Source organism: Microtus oregoni, unplaced genomic scaffold (genome assembly GCF_018167655.1).
Source record: "Microtus oregoni isolate MIOR12 unplaced genomic scaffold, Mior012 000028F_ref0000031, whole genome shotgun sequence".
Lineage (NCBI taxonomy): Eukaryota > Metazoa > Chordata > Mammalia > Rodentia > Cricetidae > Microtus > Microtus oregoni.
The window spans coordinates 22,850,420-22,867,117 of NW_024543087.1; the positions used below are offsets into that span (position 1 = coordinate 22,850,420).

Below are 16,698 nucleotides of genomic sequence, written 5' to 3' on the forward strand. Positions count from 1 at the left end.
AACTTAAGCCTCATCCATATATTAAAAAGCTGTATCACAGCAAGTTACTGGGTATCTAAAACAAAATCAAGATTAGGTTCAGATCCTACAGTCTTGCTTTATATCCTAAAAGCATTGTTACCTATGAGGAAATTCTACTCATTTATTTAACATTTTTACTTTTCAGTAGGGTTATTGTGGACAGACCCTTTACATCCTAGCACTTCATGATAAAAATACATTCAATGAATCTAACCAAAAAGAAAAACTGTAATGACAAGAATAGAGTATTCAAGATATACCAATTTAAATGAAGTCTTGTTTATCCTGATATCCATCATATCCTGATATATAGCCAGTTCCTTCAATAAATCCTTAGTTAAGTCAGCATTTGTCTGCATTACTTTTAAAAACCATGTTATAAAGAAAAACATAAAACCAAGGCACTGTAAGTACGCTTCCCCAAGCTAATACAGACAATTCAAAAACATGCTATCCCAAACTCCTCAGTATTCTACAACATAGAATTAGAAAACTATCATTTATTGATAGACTCAAGGTGTGATACAGGTTTCCAAAAATGTGGCAGTGAGATTACCAGCATAAAAAAGAGAAACTTGTGCTAAAAACAACCTGAATTCATCATTGGCAATATTACACAACACAATCAAGGTCCTCAAATACTCATTTCCACTTCTGTCTATTGCCAACCTCCCATGCATCAAAATACAAAGCTAGATTATCAAATTTGGGGAGTACTGAGGTACTCCATGAATTTTAAGATCATTTTAGGAAAGTTTGGGAGATCTGCAAAATAAAGCCTAATTTTCCATGTGTACAGTCTCATTTCTAGTCATTTTTGCAGTGATCATTAGTGAATAAAAAACAGATTTACATGATTATATAGCAGGGGTTCTGGTCCAACACAAACTGTTACAAACTTTAGGTAAATACATGGTTCATAAGACACTGCTACCACTTAAAGGATTTAAATAAATTCCAAAATTTGGTAAGCAAATAAAGACAAGACAACTAAGAAGCATTTTCCACCATTTACTCTTGTTATCAAAAATAGTTCAACTCTTCTTGCAAAACAAAAACAAAATCGTACATACTGGACACATACATCACATTTTTCTTCCTATGGCTTTAGCCCACCCCCGCCCCACCAAGAGACCAAAAAATTTTTTTTGTTTTTTTTTTGTTTTTTTTTTTTTACAAAAAGCCCAATGACAACAACAAAACGACTACCTGACCACATTCACAGAAAATGACACCAGAATACACTACAAAACAGGAGGTGTCATCTGCTCTGTGTCCAAAGGATTCTCTCCGTTTCTTTATGAGGCGAGGAACCATCATTGAACATGCTGTGTGCCAAATCAAAACAACTCCAACACTCAGATCTCACCAGACGGTGAATGCAGTAGGAACTGGAACTTCCCTAGCAGTATTTCTCTTAAAATAAGCACTGCCAAAGCAGCGACTCTGAAATCACAAGGTTCTCTCTATACCTAGTCAGTCCTTGTTTACCTGGGCTGTGCTCTTTCAAGCAACTGACTAGACTTCCCTTCAACAGAATGTCTGTCTTCCCCATGAAGTTAACAGGAAGAAGTACATTAAAACTCAAACACAGTTGTGCTTTACATGCAAAAGAGCATTCTAAAGAAAATCCTCCGAGTTTTACACCTACCTAAATGCACAGGCTTCATCAAAGGCATCTTTTATTAAGGCCTTGATAAAGAAGCCTTCATTATGAACAGCACCCTTTAAAAGAAAAAAACAAAGGAGTATATTCAAGGTAAAGCCTGTGGCAAATAAACAGAAAATAAAAATCAAAGAAGTCATCAATGGCAATAAGTATAATGCATAAATCTGGGAACATTTAGGGCATTATTCCAAAATTATTTTAAATAAAACCCAATTTTTAAATTCTTTTTATATTTTTAAAAATTATGTCATGAACTATATAAATTCAATTATGTTCAGAATAAAACAGCTCTTCACTTTATCAAATAGAACATTGCTCAAAGTGAAAGGACTTAGGATTTTCTCATAGAAGTGAGTCATAACTAGAAAGGGGGCTGAACTCAAATATTTAAAGCATAAACAGCTTAACATTTGTGGTCTGACAGAATTTATTTGTTCACTTTTTAAAAGACAGATTTCTTAAAACATTCTAATGAGGGGGAAATTTTCTTTCATAATACTGCTGATTTAAGAACTGCTACATACACGCCAGTAGCCAATTTTCATGATCAGAAATGGTATTGTCAGCACAAAGGTTGAGCTGGACACATCAGCTTTTCACCAGGAGAAACATCACTGCAGCATCTGAAGGCAGCACAAGGTCTCCTGATAAACTAATGGCTACTTTTCCACAAAAAAATTAGCACAATCGTTATGGGCCGACTGGATACCACTTCCTTACATTTAATCATCAACTTTGATTATGCACAAAGCATGACCATAAACAATGAGGTTATTGTTATTTTCCTTGCCAAAGTTCATTTTGTATAAATCAGTTGCATCAGCATTTGTTCTCAAACTATGAGGTTCTGTAAGAACTAAGAACATATAGTTGTAGGGTTACTCCTCCATTATCTGCAAACTATTTCCCCGACACTAACACATATAACTTAGCAATGAAAACACTTGATACAAGTGATCTATATGCAGGAGCTCCGGCAAGTTAAACCAACAGAACCATAGCTGCCGTAAAACTGTAGCTATTTCCTACCAGGGGTAGGTTTCAAGACCCACTGATTTAACAGTCGAATCTCATATCTATAGCTTCATCCAAACTTTTATCATCATGTGTACTGGCAGCTAAAAATGTCGTTACTGGGGACCCTGTGACATTAATTACACTGGTGCTGGTACTTGCATTACGCACAGCAATGCTAGTCACGTTAATGCCCAAAGTGAGCCTGGTCTGCTCCAAGGCCTTTTCTGGCACCGCAAATGCCTCCAGCTTCTTCTCCCCATTGGCCATATAGGAGTTTTGGCAGCCACGACATATACAATCTAAGCAGGCTTTCCGGTTAGAGTAGCAAGGGCAGCGTTGGCCGCGGCATGTAAGAACACTTGGATTTTGAGTAGCACGCCCACATTTACATCCTTTCTTTTCCTGGGGCTTTTTGTACACAGTCTTGGTAGGACTTCCTGGCATAAAATGATGACTAGCAATCTTTTCCTTTACTGTTTTGTCTTTTTTAAGAATACCTGGCTTAGATTTAGAGTGGGATTTCTTGGATCCATGTTCGTGACTCTTTTTCATGCTTTTAGTAGATAAAAGTACAGTTTTACTGATCTTGGGTGTCGTGCCTCCATTGGGAACAGTTGCTATAGGCTGAAGAGAGATCTTGCTTTCCCGCTTCACTGTCACCGGAGCAGATGCTCCCAGTGTTGGGCCTCGGATAATGGTAGAAATTGGAAGTGGCTGAACTTTCTCACTGTCGCTTTCAGATCTGGATCTTTTGCGATTCAACTTTGCTACCTTCGGAGTTGCTGCTGTACATGATAACCCATGAAGTGCAGGGCTGGTAGACATGAAAACATTATGGCTAAGAGACTGGGAAGAAAGCTGCAAAAAAGGTCCATTAGATACAGTGGCTTCCAAGTTTGGCTGCAAATTAGGACAGCAAACCTCTGTATTTGAAACAGTTTCTAAACTCCGGAGTACTTCCTCAACACTCAGCAAAAGCGAGTCACCAGGTTTTATGTCTTCACTGAAACTACAGATATCAATACCTGTGGAGCATAAGTCAGTGGCTACTGGGTCACAGACAGGGGGGAGGCTGTCAGACAGATCCTCAGTTTTTATATCAACAGTATTACACACGTCAATTGTATTTGGATGTTCAGGTGAAGGGATATTTATACCAAATCTATCTATTGAAAGCCCATTGTAAGTGGGCAAACCATTGATAACAGAACTGCCGATAGCAATGCTGAGGGTGCTTTCAGACATTGGAGATAAACTAGCTTGAGGATCAGCTGTGGGCTCTGAGGTTGAAGGTAAAGGGGAATGTGTCAAACACAGAGTGAAGGATGAATCGGAAGGTTTCTCTGTCTCCTCACAAAACAATGATCCGTCATTAAGCAAAGCTAAAATATCAGAAGAACAGTCAACTGCTTCTATTATATCCCGCGCCAGTGCTGTCTGGGTTATATATTCACACAGTTTCTTGTAGCAGTTCACGAGGATGCTTAACTGCTTGTTTTCCTCAAACTGCTCATAGTCTTTGCACCAGCTACATGAAGGTTTCATCATCATTTTCTTGCCTTTACAAGTTTTGCAGACATAGTGTTGGCAGGTGGAGTTGGTGGGTGCAATGGGATCTTGTAGCAAATGTCCTAAGAGGGAGGAGGAGGAAAACACAGATTTTAGTAAAACTAATTTACAGTTTCATATAATGGCGTTCAGCAATTATTCTCTTAAAACTGAAATTGGTTAAACTCTCTAGACCGAGAGGGGTGTATATACAGAGATAACTAGAGAATATCAACAGCTCTCTTCATTTCTGTAATACATTCTCCAGTCTGTTATCTCAAACCAGTCTTCCTTGATTCTGGCCTTATCCACAAAATGTCACCACCAACCTTCTTATGGTATTCTCTCAAAGGTTATCAAGAGATAAAGTTTAGTGGCCAAATCATGAGGTGTAGTCTTAAAACCCCTGAGGCCTCAAAGTAATGCAACATAAGACAACTTACTGAATAATCAATACAAATGTAATTTCAACCAGTTATTATATATGTGAACCATAATTTTTTTAAATTGTCTTTATTGAGCTATATTTTCTCCACTCCCCTCTCAACCATAAATTTTTAAAACCAAATGTAACTACAATGGGCGAGGGCCTCATTTATTAAAAGACAAAGGAGTTTTATTCAATTCAAATTCTTCCACAAGGAATCAAAATGAGGGAAAATATAAGTCAGACACAGTGGCACACTCCTTAAATCCCAGCACTAGGGAGGCAGAGACAGGTAGATCTCTGTGACTCCTAGGCCAGTCTGGAACAGTGAGTTACAGGACAGCCAGGATTACATAGAGACCATGACTCAAAAGACAGGGGTGGGGGAGAGAATGGAGGGGTTGCCACCATGCCTGGCTCAATACAAACTCTTTTCCAAGTTAACAACTTACCTCTACACACTCTTGTGGGCTGCTACATTTAAATGGATTACAATAAAGAAAAACGGAAGTAATGCTGCACTCTAATGACAGAATTCAAAAATAACTTTATGTAGTAAACCACAGGCATCCTAAGTGCAGCAACATGAAAGAGAAGTGGGGCTGGGTAGTTGGCTCAACTGGTAAGAACACTGGCTAACTGCCAGGCAGTGGTGGCTTTTAATCCCAGCATTCAGGAGGCAGAGGCAGGTGGATCTCGGTGAGTTCGAGCTCAGCCTGGTCTACAGAGTGAGTCCAGGACAGCCAGAGCTACACAGAGAAACCCTATCTCCAAAATAAATAAAACCTGGCTAACAACACGTGTGATGCAAGCATGTGGACATGCACTCAAATCCCCAGAAACCACACACAAAAACTGGTTGTCATGGCACACACCAGTACACAGCGAGGATATGATAGTGGGGAGGATCATTGGAGCTAACTGACCCTAGCCCCAGGTTCAGTGAGATCTCATTTCAATGCTATAAAAGGCATGGTGATAGAGCGGGACACCTGCTGTCCTCTCCTTTAGCCTCTGCTCTGCACACGCAACCTGCACACGGGTACATACACCACACACACAAGTAGTCTCCCAACTTGAGACAGCTATCAAATTATAAATGACCTATAAATAAGAACAAGGGGTGAGTCAGTAGTGGTGCACACCTTTAATCCCAGCACTCAGAAGGCAGAGCAGGAGGATCTGTGAGTTTGAGGCCAGCCTGATCTACAGAGTGAGTTCCAGGACAGCCAGGACTACACAGAGAAAACCCTGTCTCAAAAACCTAAGCTACCCTCAAAAAAAATAAATAAATAAATAAAAATAAAATAAAATAAAACAAATAAGGGAACAAAGGTAGACTCAGTCCTTATCGTTCATTCCGCCCCTACAGAAGCAATTGTTTTTTAGCTCCCAATTCAAATGGTTCACAGCTGACCCAAAACAATTCATCTTTTAAATCATACAAAATTGAAAATCAAGAAGAAAATGAAATGTTCAAATGTTTTTCATATACCTAAAGTAAACTGTAAGCTAAAACACCATAAAAAAAATTAGAAAGCATTTACTAAATGAAAATAGGAACATAACAGGAGAGACAGTCCAGACAGACTGGAGGGAAGCTGTTCTCTTTACAAGGGTCTGTGAACTGAGGCAGGCATGGCAGCACACACATGTATCTTAGCTACCTAGGACACCAAAGCAGAGGATAAATTAAAGCCTGGGCAACACAGTCTCTCAACCTAAGTCTGCACCAGAAAACTGAGTCAGCCCCAAGCCCTTTCTCCTTTCACTGCACTAGGACAACAAAAGTTTAAGCAGGACAAAACAAAGACCAGAAACGAACGGGGCAAAGAGCTCAATCTATAGTACAAGATTAGTTTCTATTACAGAGCAAGACCTTGTTTCAAAAATAAATTTAACTTTATCAAGGAGGAAAAAAATAACAAAACCAGAAATAAAATTATCTCACCAGTGTCCTAGAGAAATTTAAAGACCTGAAAATACCTTCGACAACTTTTTGCCAACCAGTCAATCACCTTGGGGAATCCCCAGACAATGATAAACTGACACAAAAATTAAAAACCTGAACAGACAAAGCACAAGTAACATTATAAAATAAAAACTGAAAAGCCTAAGAAACGCTAAGGCAAACTGTTCATGGTTTTCAGTGCTGTGTGTCTATCTGTGTGAGGTCCCTCTCCCTCCACCCTACCAGTGCTGGGTTAGACAGGTCTTCCTTGCCTGGCTTCCTACATGGGCACTGAGAATCCACACTTGGGCTCTCATGCTTACACAGAGGCACTTTACCCACTCAGCCATCTCCCTTGACCCCTTCATTTTTAATTTTTAAGTAACACCAAAAATCAGACAACAAAAAGTATTAAGACCCATGGTACTAAGGTCATCACAAAGACGAGATCACAATCACTAACAGACAGAAAAAGAATCTGCCATGCAACCCAAAACCTTTCCATGTCTAATATGTATTTCCAAAAAATTAAAAATAACCTTTTGTTAGGTTTTGTTTTTCAAGACAGGGTTATCTCTTTGTGGCCTCGCTGTCCTGGAACTCACTCTGCAGAGCAGGCTGACACTGAACTCACAGAAATCTGCCTGCCTCTGCCTCCCAAGTACTGGAATTAAGCTTCTTTAACCTACAGCAGACACATTTTTTTTCCACTGAAAGTTATTTGAGGGGAAGGAGAAGGCATTTGGCAGAGCTGAGAGAATCAAGGCACTCAGATTGAAAGAAGATGGAAAACTAAAGATTACGCCCACATCTATACCTAAAATCTATATGTAATCCCAAGAAAGCCACTCACAAGAACTTAGGAACCAATGAGTCTAGGAAGGCCATAACAAAATGCAATATGATAATTGCAAGTTGTGTTTCTACGGATCAACTCTAAGTAATTTATATTTCCCAAAAAATTCTACTTAAAACTAATAAAAATGCATTTTAAATATTTAGAAAGAAAAACACTTAGAAATATTTACATACAGGTGAGATGTAAAAATGGCAAAATCATTTTAGAAAACAAAACAATTCGTTTCTTTTAAAAGTTAAATTAAGGGGCTGGAGAGATGGCTCAGAGGTTAAGAGCATTGCCTGCTCTTCCAAAGGTCCTGAGTTCAATTCCCAGCAACCACATGGTGGCTCACAACCATCTGTAATGGGGTCTGGTGCCCTCTTCTGGCCTGCAGGCATACATTTAGACAGAATATTGTATACATAATAAATAAATAAATATTTAAAAAAAATAAAAGTTAAATTAAGGGGCTGGAAAGATGGCTCAGAGGTTAAGAGCACTGACTGCTCTTCCAGGGGTCCTGAGTTCAATTCCCAGCAACCACATGGTGGCTCACAACCATCTACAATGAGATCTTGTGTCCTCTTCTGGTATGTAGGCATACATGGAAGGAATATTGTATACATAATAAATAAATAAATCTTAAAAAAAATAAATAAAAGTTAAATTAAGGGGCTGGAGAGATTGCTTGGTAGTTAAGGAGTTCTGGCTACTCTTCCAGAAGACCTGAATTTGATTTCCAGTACCCACGTGGCCGCTCACAATCTCTCTTCAAAGTCAAGCCCCAAAGGCTCGGTCTAACACCCTCTTCCAATCTCTGTAGGAACCAAATGTGCATGTGGTGGTGCATATGCAGGCAAAACACACACAAAAAATAATTTAATTTTTTAAATTAAAAAATATTCTTGGCTCAGTCTAAGGATACACAAATAAATCATTTTTCCTCTTTAAGTACATATACAATCCTGAGTAACAGAGACACATTCTGAGAAATTTACCATTAGACTGTATCATTACATAAATACAATGTAAACTACAGCAATAAATTAGTGAATCTCTCAGCATGCCCTCTTGACACAATTCAAGAAATGGTAAAAACACAATATATATAATGTTGCTACTAGTGTCAACACACTACACTGCATTAGAGCAAACTATTTAGTACAAGTACTCTAAGCCAGACATGACAGGGCATCAACGACCGCGCGTGCACGCAAGTGCACACACACACACACACACACACAGACACACCTGTAATCTCAGCATTGAGAGGGCAAAAGTAGGAGTTTAAGAACAACATGAGCTATGTTATATAAAGGGACACTGTCTTAAAAGGTTCTTGCTCACAGGTAGACAGCTTGTCTGGCATGTGCAATCCACAAATCCAAAACCCAGCACTACAGAAAACGGAAACGGCATGTATTAGTAGACACCTATGTGAGTAACACAGGCATTTGTTCACAAAGTACCATCACACCCAGCTGAAGCACTGTCTTTTCAATTATCCATTCTTAACAGTGGGGTAGTTTAACAAAAACTATTTTGATTGGATTACTAGGAAAAACTAAGGTCAGAAGCTGAGAGGGACACAGACACACAATTGACAATCGCTTAAAGCACTTAACAAATGACAATGACGTAAAATTTTTCCAGTGAGCAGTGGGAATATAATGCAATAGCTGTTACAGGAGGGGAACAAATGAGGGTTGGAGTGGGGAAAGAAGGCTTCCTGTGGAGGTCTTATTTGAGTTGAAGGAAAAACAGTGTAGGAAAGGCACACACATGAAGCAAGCATGGCATATTTTCTAATATATGAGCAACCACAGAATCATAAAAATATAAGGCTTGTGATTGACTGACCATGGAAATCAGTTGTTCCTATGGCCTCATTTTAGCCAAAATGGATTTTCATAGATTATACAGCCAGGTAGTATCAATAAAAAAGATGAGTCTACAAACTCCCAACCTAGTGTCTTCATCCATGTCTTCCCCCTATTCTCCAACAGGCTGTCCTCAAACTCATATGGTAACTAAGCAGGAAATTTAAAACTTGTGCCCACTTCTTAGGCACTGGGACTGAAAACACTGCAGCTATGCCTGGCTTGGGAAATCATACCCAAAGCTTCACATATACTAAGAAAGTACTATTTACCAGCTGAGCTGCATTCCCAGCCCCTTACTCTAGTGTTATTTTTCTTATCCAACACCATCTCTATGGCATCCAACAATCTCTATGGCATTTACTGAAACAATCTTATTTCCACATTTATTATAAACAATGATTTGATTACTAAAAGTGAAACACAGACAGAATGAATAATCAACTACTAGATAAGGCCTTTACTAGGAAGGGAGAAACAGACATAGGTGTTACCCATAACTGGAGAGTAATTGTAGAAGGAAGGAAGAATGAAGAAAGAGGATAGTCTCATCAAGACATATAAGAGAGGTAGTTTGGCCTTACGGCTCACAAATTGGGGCTGCAGAGTCCTGCCTAGATTCTCTATGACCCCAATTTCTGAAACTAATCTGAAATGCTTCATATAAGCATATGTGGTGGTTTGAATAAGAATAGCCCCCCACATATTTGAATGCTTAGTCATCAGGGAGTTGCACAACTTGAGAAGGATGAGGAGGTATGGCCTTATTGGGGGAAGTGTAGCACTAGGGTTGGGCTCTGAGGTTTCAAAACCCCAAGCCAGACTGAGTGCCAGTCTCTCTCTGCCTATGGACCAGGATGTAGCTCTCAGCTGTTTCCCCAACACTATGCTTACCAGTTGCCATGCTCCCTGCCACGATCATAACGGAATCATCCTCTGCAAAATGTAAGCAAGCCCAAATTAACTGTTTATTTTTCAAGAGCTACCTTGGTCACTGCAGTGGTGTGAAAGAAAATGGCCCCCACAGGGAGTGACACTATTAGGAGGTGTGGCTTTGTTGGAGTAGGGGTGGCCTTGGAGGAGGTATGTCACTGTGAGGGTGGGCTTTGAGGGAACCTTTGCTCAAGCTACTCAATATGACACAGTTGCTTCTGTTGCCTACAGATCAAGAGATGTGGAACTCTCAGCTCCTTTTCCAGCACCGTGTCTGCTGCGTGCCATCAATGCTACCTGCCATGACAATAGTGTACTAAACTGAACTGGAAGACAGCCCCCAATTAAATGTTTTCCAAGATTTGCTGTGTGGTTAAGGCAGCACATATGCTGGGAAGCAGTGTTATTTTCTCTGCTAAAGAGCCCAACAAGGAAAAGTTCAACCTCCACACCATTTGACAGCATGGGAAACCTCTGCTGAAACTGCTTGAGTATAATGTATTTACCATAAATGATAGTATTTCAGATAGCCTTGATTTTATACAAAATTGATTTATAAAGCATGATCATTTATAAAATGTCCTAGCGGCAGCAATAAATCAAAACTGACAAATCAAAACAGGCCTTAAAGTTAAGCCCCAATACCCAGAGGGCTTCACAAATGTCTGCTAACTCCAGTTCCAGAGACTACAATAGCCTCACATAGACAAGCATTCAGGCCGAACACCAAAGCACATTAAAAAAAATTTTTTTAAATATCTTCTGAACTTTTTACTATCTTTGAATTAAAAACCAAAAGTACACCTCCAAATTAATGATCTAGAAGTTTCAAAACAATAACTAGAATATCTTCCTTCTTTTAAAAATATGTTTGCAGCCAGTTCATGTTGCCACATATGAGAGCCAGGTGAGTCTGCTGGCCTGTACTACAGACAAGGGATTACACAGCACATACTGACTATCTAGAACTGACAAACTCTGGATACATCAATATCATGCCCTCAGTAAAGAATGTGAAGAGTCTGGGGGGCTGGAGAGATGGCTCAGAGGTTAAGAGCACTGCCTGCTCTTCCAAAGGTCCTGAGTTCAATTCCCAGCAACCACATGGTGGCTCACAACCATCTGTAATGAGGTCTGGTGCCCTCTTCTGGCCTGCAGGGATACACACAGACAGAATATTGTATACATAATAAATAAATATTTTTTTAAAAAAAAAAAGAATTGTGAAGAGTCTTCACATGCATGCACACACAGCACAAATTCTGCATAAATGTTTACTCACGAACACACATGCAATCATATTGCATACATAGTTGCCAATAAAATATGAAATTAGAAAGATATCATTAAGCCGCATATGATGATGCACACCTTTGATTCCAGCACTCAGGAGGCAGAGGCAGGTGGATGAATCTCTGTGAGTTTGAGGTCAGCCTGGTCTACAGAGAGAGTTCCAGGATAACCAGGAATATGTAAAGACACGCTGCCTCAAAAAACAAATAAATAGGCGGGCGGTGGTGGCGCACGCCTTTAATCCCAGTACTAGGGAGGCAGAGGCAGGTAGGTCTCTGTGAGTTTGAGGACAGCCTGGTCTACAAGAGCTAGCTCCAGAACAGGCTCCAAAGCTACAGAGAAACCCTGTCTCAAAAAACCAAAAAAAAATAAAATAAGTAGGTGAGTAAGTAAAGAACTCAAAGCAGGTGTGCTAGCACACACACCTTTAATCTCAGCACTCCAGAGGCAGCAGCAAACACATGTGAGTTGAGGCCAGCCTCGTCTACATGGAATGTTCCAGAACAACTCGGGCTACACAAAGAAACCCTATTTTAAAAAATAAGATCAGCTAAGAAAAAAATTAATATGACACCAGAGAATCCACTTAAAATTTTACTCTTGACATTCCAAAAGTCAGGTCTGTTTTAAATTTCTGATTAAGCAGTATTTGGAATCTGTCAAACTCAGATCCATCCAGTTTATTTTAATGGTTTACCACAAGGCAAAGAAATGCCTCAGAACATTAAATAAAAAGTAGTGCTATAACTAAGGTTTTTAGAAATTATTAGATCTCTAATCAAATAATCAAGCAGTGATGCTCAGAATAGTATTAACCTCTTTAGACAACCCTAACCACAACCCTGTAACCAATTTTCTTTATAGATCTAACACAGTCACAGTGTTAACAGAACTGAGTTTTACAATAAGGAAAGAAGGTGACAGATATACAAAAGTCACTAAAATTGGTGACTGAGTATTTTGATCACCAAGTTGGGGAGAGTGATGAACCTGTGATTCTCCTCCAATGGGTGGAGGGATTCTACAAAACCACATTCAAGTAATGTTGCTTGTGGTTTTGTTGTTGTTGATGTTGTTATTTTTTGTTTTTCTCTTGAGAAGGGATATGGTTGCTCTTCAATCTGAAGCGATCCTCAGGTTCCTGCCTCCTGTACGCTACCACATTCAGATACAAGTTATTACTTCTAAGTTCACTATTGCTTTAAACCACTAGGTACTATTAGATGAGAGACTAGGGATGGCTACACATGCCAATCTGACCGGGATTAAGAACTAAGACAAAGAACAGTTCAACACTCCAATTGTGCTTGTTACTGAAGCCAAATTGTTTACTGAACACCAGAATGTCAACTATGACAAAATATTTTCTAATACTCAAGGCAATCGTTTATAAGGTAAACCTCAACAGGCAATTAATGGTATATATTTAAAAACCACTCATCACAGATTAAATGCATGATTTATAACTGCTCAAGCCCTCAACAGATTCATAAACAAGTCATGCTTCATTTCAAATTCTAGCACAAATTAAAGGAGACTGTCAGATATCGTTTATCTTAATAACAAACAGGACTTCTATAGTGTTTGTAGATACTGAGCACTTTTGTAATATTTCATCATTTTCCTGTTTTAGCAAAGCAATAATACTGTTCATTTAATTATTGACAATAAGACAATGCACACTAGTCCATTATGCACAATTAATCTGATCCACAACTGAACAATCACTCATTAAATTTAGAACCATATTTCGCAGGTTTGCTTTACTGCCCTCTCTCTTGGCTGTCTAAGAAAGTGAAGCCACTGTGAAGCCCTGGCTGGCTTGGACGTAGCTGAGGGCCAGGCTGACCTTGAACTCTAAGGTTAAAGGGGTGTATCCTGATTTTACTGCCCTCCCATAAATATATTAGCATCTGTAAAACTTGTGGAGAAATTTGGCTAATAGAATGCTGCTTCAACTTACTGAGCATATACCATTTTTATTTGATTTTTATTTTATTAACCTCATACAAACAGTACTCCAACTGTCATCCATCAGCTAAGCATCTGACTTAGTATCAAGGGACGTGGCCCCTGGACGTGCATTTTTACAAAAGGTTCCCAAATCCTAATAAGCATCAAATTCAGAAACCATTAATGACATAACCTTTTGTTTTTGTTAACATAGAAGTCATCTTTCACAGTAACAAGAATTCCTGGAGATCTTTTTGATCAAGCCATCATAGAAATAGAAAATGTGATTAAATGCTTTTAAAGAAAAAAACTAGTCAGTGTATGCAAGACTATAATATAAAATTCAGTGTCAAAACACACAAATTGTGACTTTCCTCTATCTAACAAGAATATTGTTTTATCTAAATTATGCTTTTAAAAATGCATGGTAAAGGGGGCTGATGGAGAAGGCTCAACAGTTTAATGCACTTGTTGCTCCTGCAGGATCTGGATTCGGATCCCAACAATCAAAAAAAAAAAAAAAACAAAAAAAACCCCAGCTTACAATAGTCTATAACCCAGTTTCACGGCAAATGGTACACTCTTTTGACCTCATGGGCACCAGGAACACAAGCAGTGTACATGTGTACATATACACATGCAGGCAAATATATAAGTCTTTTTTGTTAACATTTTGGGATCGGGAAGATGGCTCAGTAGGAGAGCTTGCCACACAATCATAAGGATTTGAGTCCAGGTCCCCAGCAAACACGTGCAGAAAAAAAAATAAAAATGGGATGTTACAAGGTTAGAAATGAATATTGAAGGACTATAAAATGACTGGGGTTAGGGTGCACAATATAAAATTCACAAAGAATAAAAAAAAATGGGAAGGAGAAAAGTGTGCCACAATAAAGTTCTAACTTCAGCACTAAAGGACAGAGAGAGGCTCACTAGAGCTGGGCCAGCTAGCCTAACCAACAGTGAGCAAACGGGCTGGAGAGATGGCTCAGTGGTTAAGAGCACTGACTGCTCCTCCAGAGGACCTGGGTTCAATTCCCAGCACCCACATGGCAGCACACAGCTGTCTGTAGCTCCAGTTCAAGAGAATCTGACATCGTTACACCAATGTGTATGGAATAAAGTTGTTGGGTTTTGTTTTGTTTTTGTTTTTTTTTTTAAAAAAAAAAAAAGTGAGCAAACTCCCAGTCCAAATAGAAACCTGTCTCAAGAGATTCAAGTTAAGGACAATAAAACAAAATACACAATGCCTTCCAACTTGGGCTACACAGTCTGTCTCTATAAGTTTCTAAAAAATAAGAGCCAAGCATAGTAGCATGCACTTACAATCTCATAAAACACAAGGGATCAGGTAATTTAGAACCAGTTTTAGTTAAATAATGAGTTTGAGACAATTTTTTTTTGGGGGGGGGTGGTTTGAGACAGGATTTCTCTGTGTAGTCCGGGCTGTCCTGGAACTCTCTCTGTAGACCAGGCTGGCCTCGAACTCACAAAGAGCCTCCAACTCCCGAGTGCTGGTATTTAAGGTGTAAACCAACACTGCCAAGTGACAAATCTTGTCTGTAAATTTACAAACTCTTTTATAAACAGACTAAAATACATTTTATTAAAAAATCATGATATTTGGAATTGCTTTTACTAAAACAGTTACCATTTTATTACTACAGGCTTCAGAACTGTAAACACTTCAAATATTTAAATATCACCTGCAATCAGTCTTTATTCTTTTCAAAGTATGAATGTATACTAAGCAGCACTCTTTCCCCTCTTCAAGACATTTTTAAGGTTTTATTACCAAAAGCATCTAGAAATTAATTATAATTCTTATCAAAATTCCAATGACATTTTTCACTAAACCATTTTTTAAAAACCCAGCTACCAGAGGACACTGGAGGAACCACAATACTAAATTTCAAATTATACTGCAGAGCAACGGTAACAAAACAGCACAGTACTGGCACAACAGACGCACAGTCCAATGCGAACCAAAGGGCATCCATCAGTAACGGCACGAGGATCTGAACGCTGTTAACCAACTTTATGAAGCCAAAACAACACAGTGTTGTCTGGCTAACAGATAAGATTGACAAGCAATTATTTTTCTTATCCAAGTAACAAGGTTTCAGAAAATTCAGGTTCCAACGTTAGAAATGTCGAGCGTGTAAGGAGAGCTTTTCTACATTCTTCGCTGTTCTGGATTACAAACCCAACTATTTACAAGATCCGTGGGGTATGGTGCGGGGTGGGGAATTGTGGTATTTTGTTTGTGTTCTGACAAATAAAGCTTGCTTGGAGTCAGAGGGCAGAGCTAGCCATTAGTTAACCAAAGAGGAGACAGGAAGTATGGGTGGGCAACCAAACTAAGGATGATGGGAAGGAGAAGAGCAGAGAGAAGTCCCAGCCAGAGGCAGAGGGAGCAGGAGATGAACATGTCATGCTAATAAACATACTGTGATATGGTGGAGCATAAATAAGGAATATAGGTTAACTGAAAATGTAAGCGTTAGCTAGTAACAAGCCTGAGCTATCAGTCTAGCATTTACAAGTAATATTAAGCCTCCGAGTCAATTATTTGGGAAGCGGTCTCCAAGTATTTAGAAATAGGCAGGAGAGAAACATCCAATTACAGGGTATAGGTATGGTGTGGTAACAATGGCTGAGTGTGGCTAAGTACAAACAAGAGAAGACATACTTCTATTGTCAAGGAGAAGGGGGCCTTCAGACTCCAGCCAGTGATGCTTTATCATGAAGAAATGTTACTGTTGCATGGTCCAGAAGGTCCCGACAATGCTGACTTACATGTGAACTACACATTTTGAAATAATGACAATAAACATTACTTTTTTTGGTTAATAAGAATGTCAAATTCATAATCAAATTTCTGTTCTGTCTTTAAAGACAGAGTTCTCAGTTGCCCAGGCTAGTCCTGAAGTCTTGGATTCAAATGACCTTTCTGTCTTAGCCTCCCCAGCAGCAGCTGGATCTAAAAGCACATACGTATTACCAGACCTCAACAGATTTCTGGTTGGTCTGTCTGTTTTCATAGTGTCTTACTACACAACCAAGATGGTCTCAAATTTGAAATTCCCTGCTTCAGTCTCTGTAGAGCTGGAATTACGCATATGTAAACCCAGAGCAAGCTTCAAATTTCAGTTTCAATAAACT

General features: G+C 39.1%; 2 protein-coding genes across 3 annotated transcripts in view; one reads left to right on the forward strand and one right to left on the reverse strand.

The window, feature by feature from the left end:
• Positions 1-11,258, forward strand: part of Ppp2r3a (protein phosphatase 2 regulatory subunit B''alpha) — a 153,214-nt gene extending 141,956 nt beyond the window's left edge. Inside the window, exon 15 of one of the 2 annotated variants that reach the window (XM_041677106.1) lies at positions 10,519-11,258. In XM_041677106.1, coding sequence (XP_041533040.1) covers positions 10,519-10,607 — 89 coding nt within the window. In that variant the 3' untranslated portion in view covers positions 10,608-11,258. The remainder of the gene's footprint in view (positions 1-10,518) is intronic. The other variant, XM_041677109.1, reaches the window with a different exon arrangement.
• Msl2 (MSL complex subunit 2) overlaps positions 502-16,698 on the reverse strand; it is a 28,294-nt gene continuing 12,097 nt past the window's right edge. The window contains exon 2 of the mRNA XM_041677112.1: positions 502-4,338. Within this exon, the coding sequence (XP_041533046.1) occupies positions 2,747-4,338 (1,592 nt within the window). The 3' untranslated portion in view covers positions 502-2,746. The remainder of the gene's footprint in view (positions 4,339-16,698) is intronic.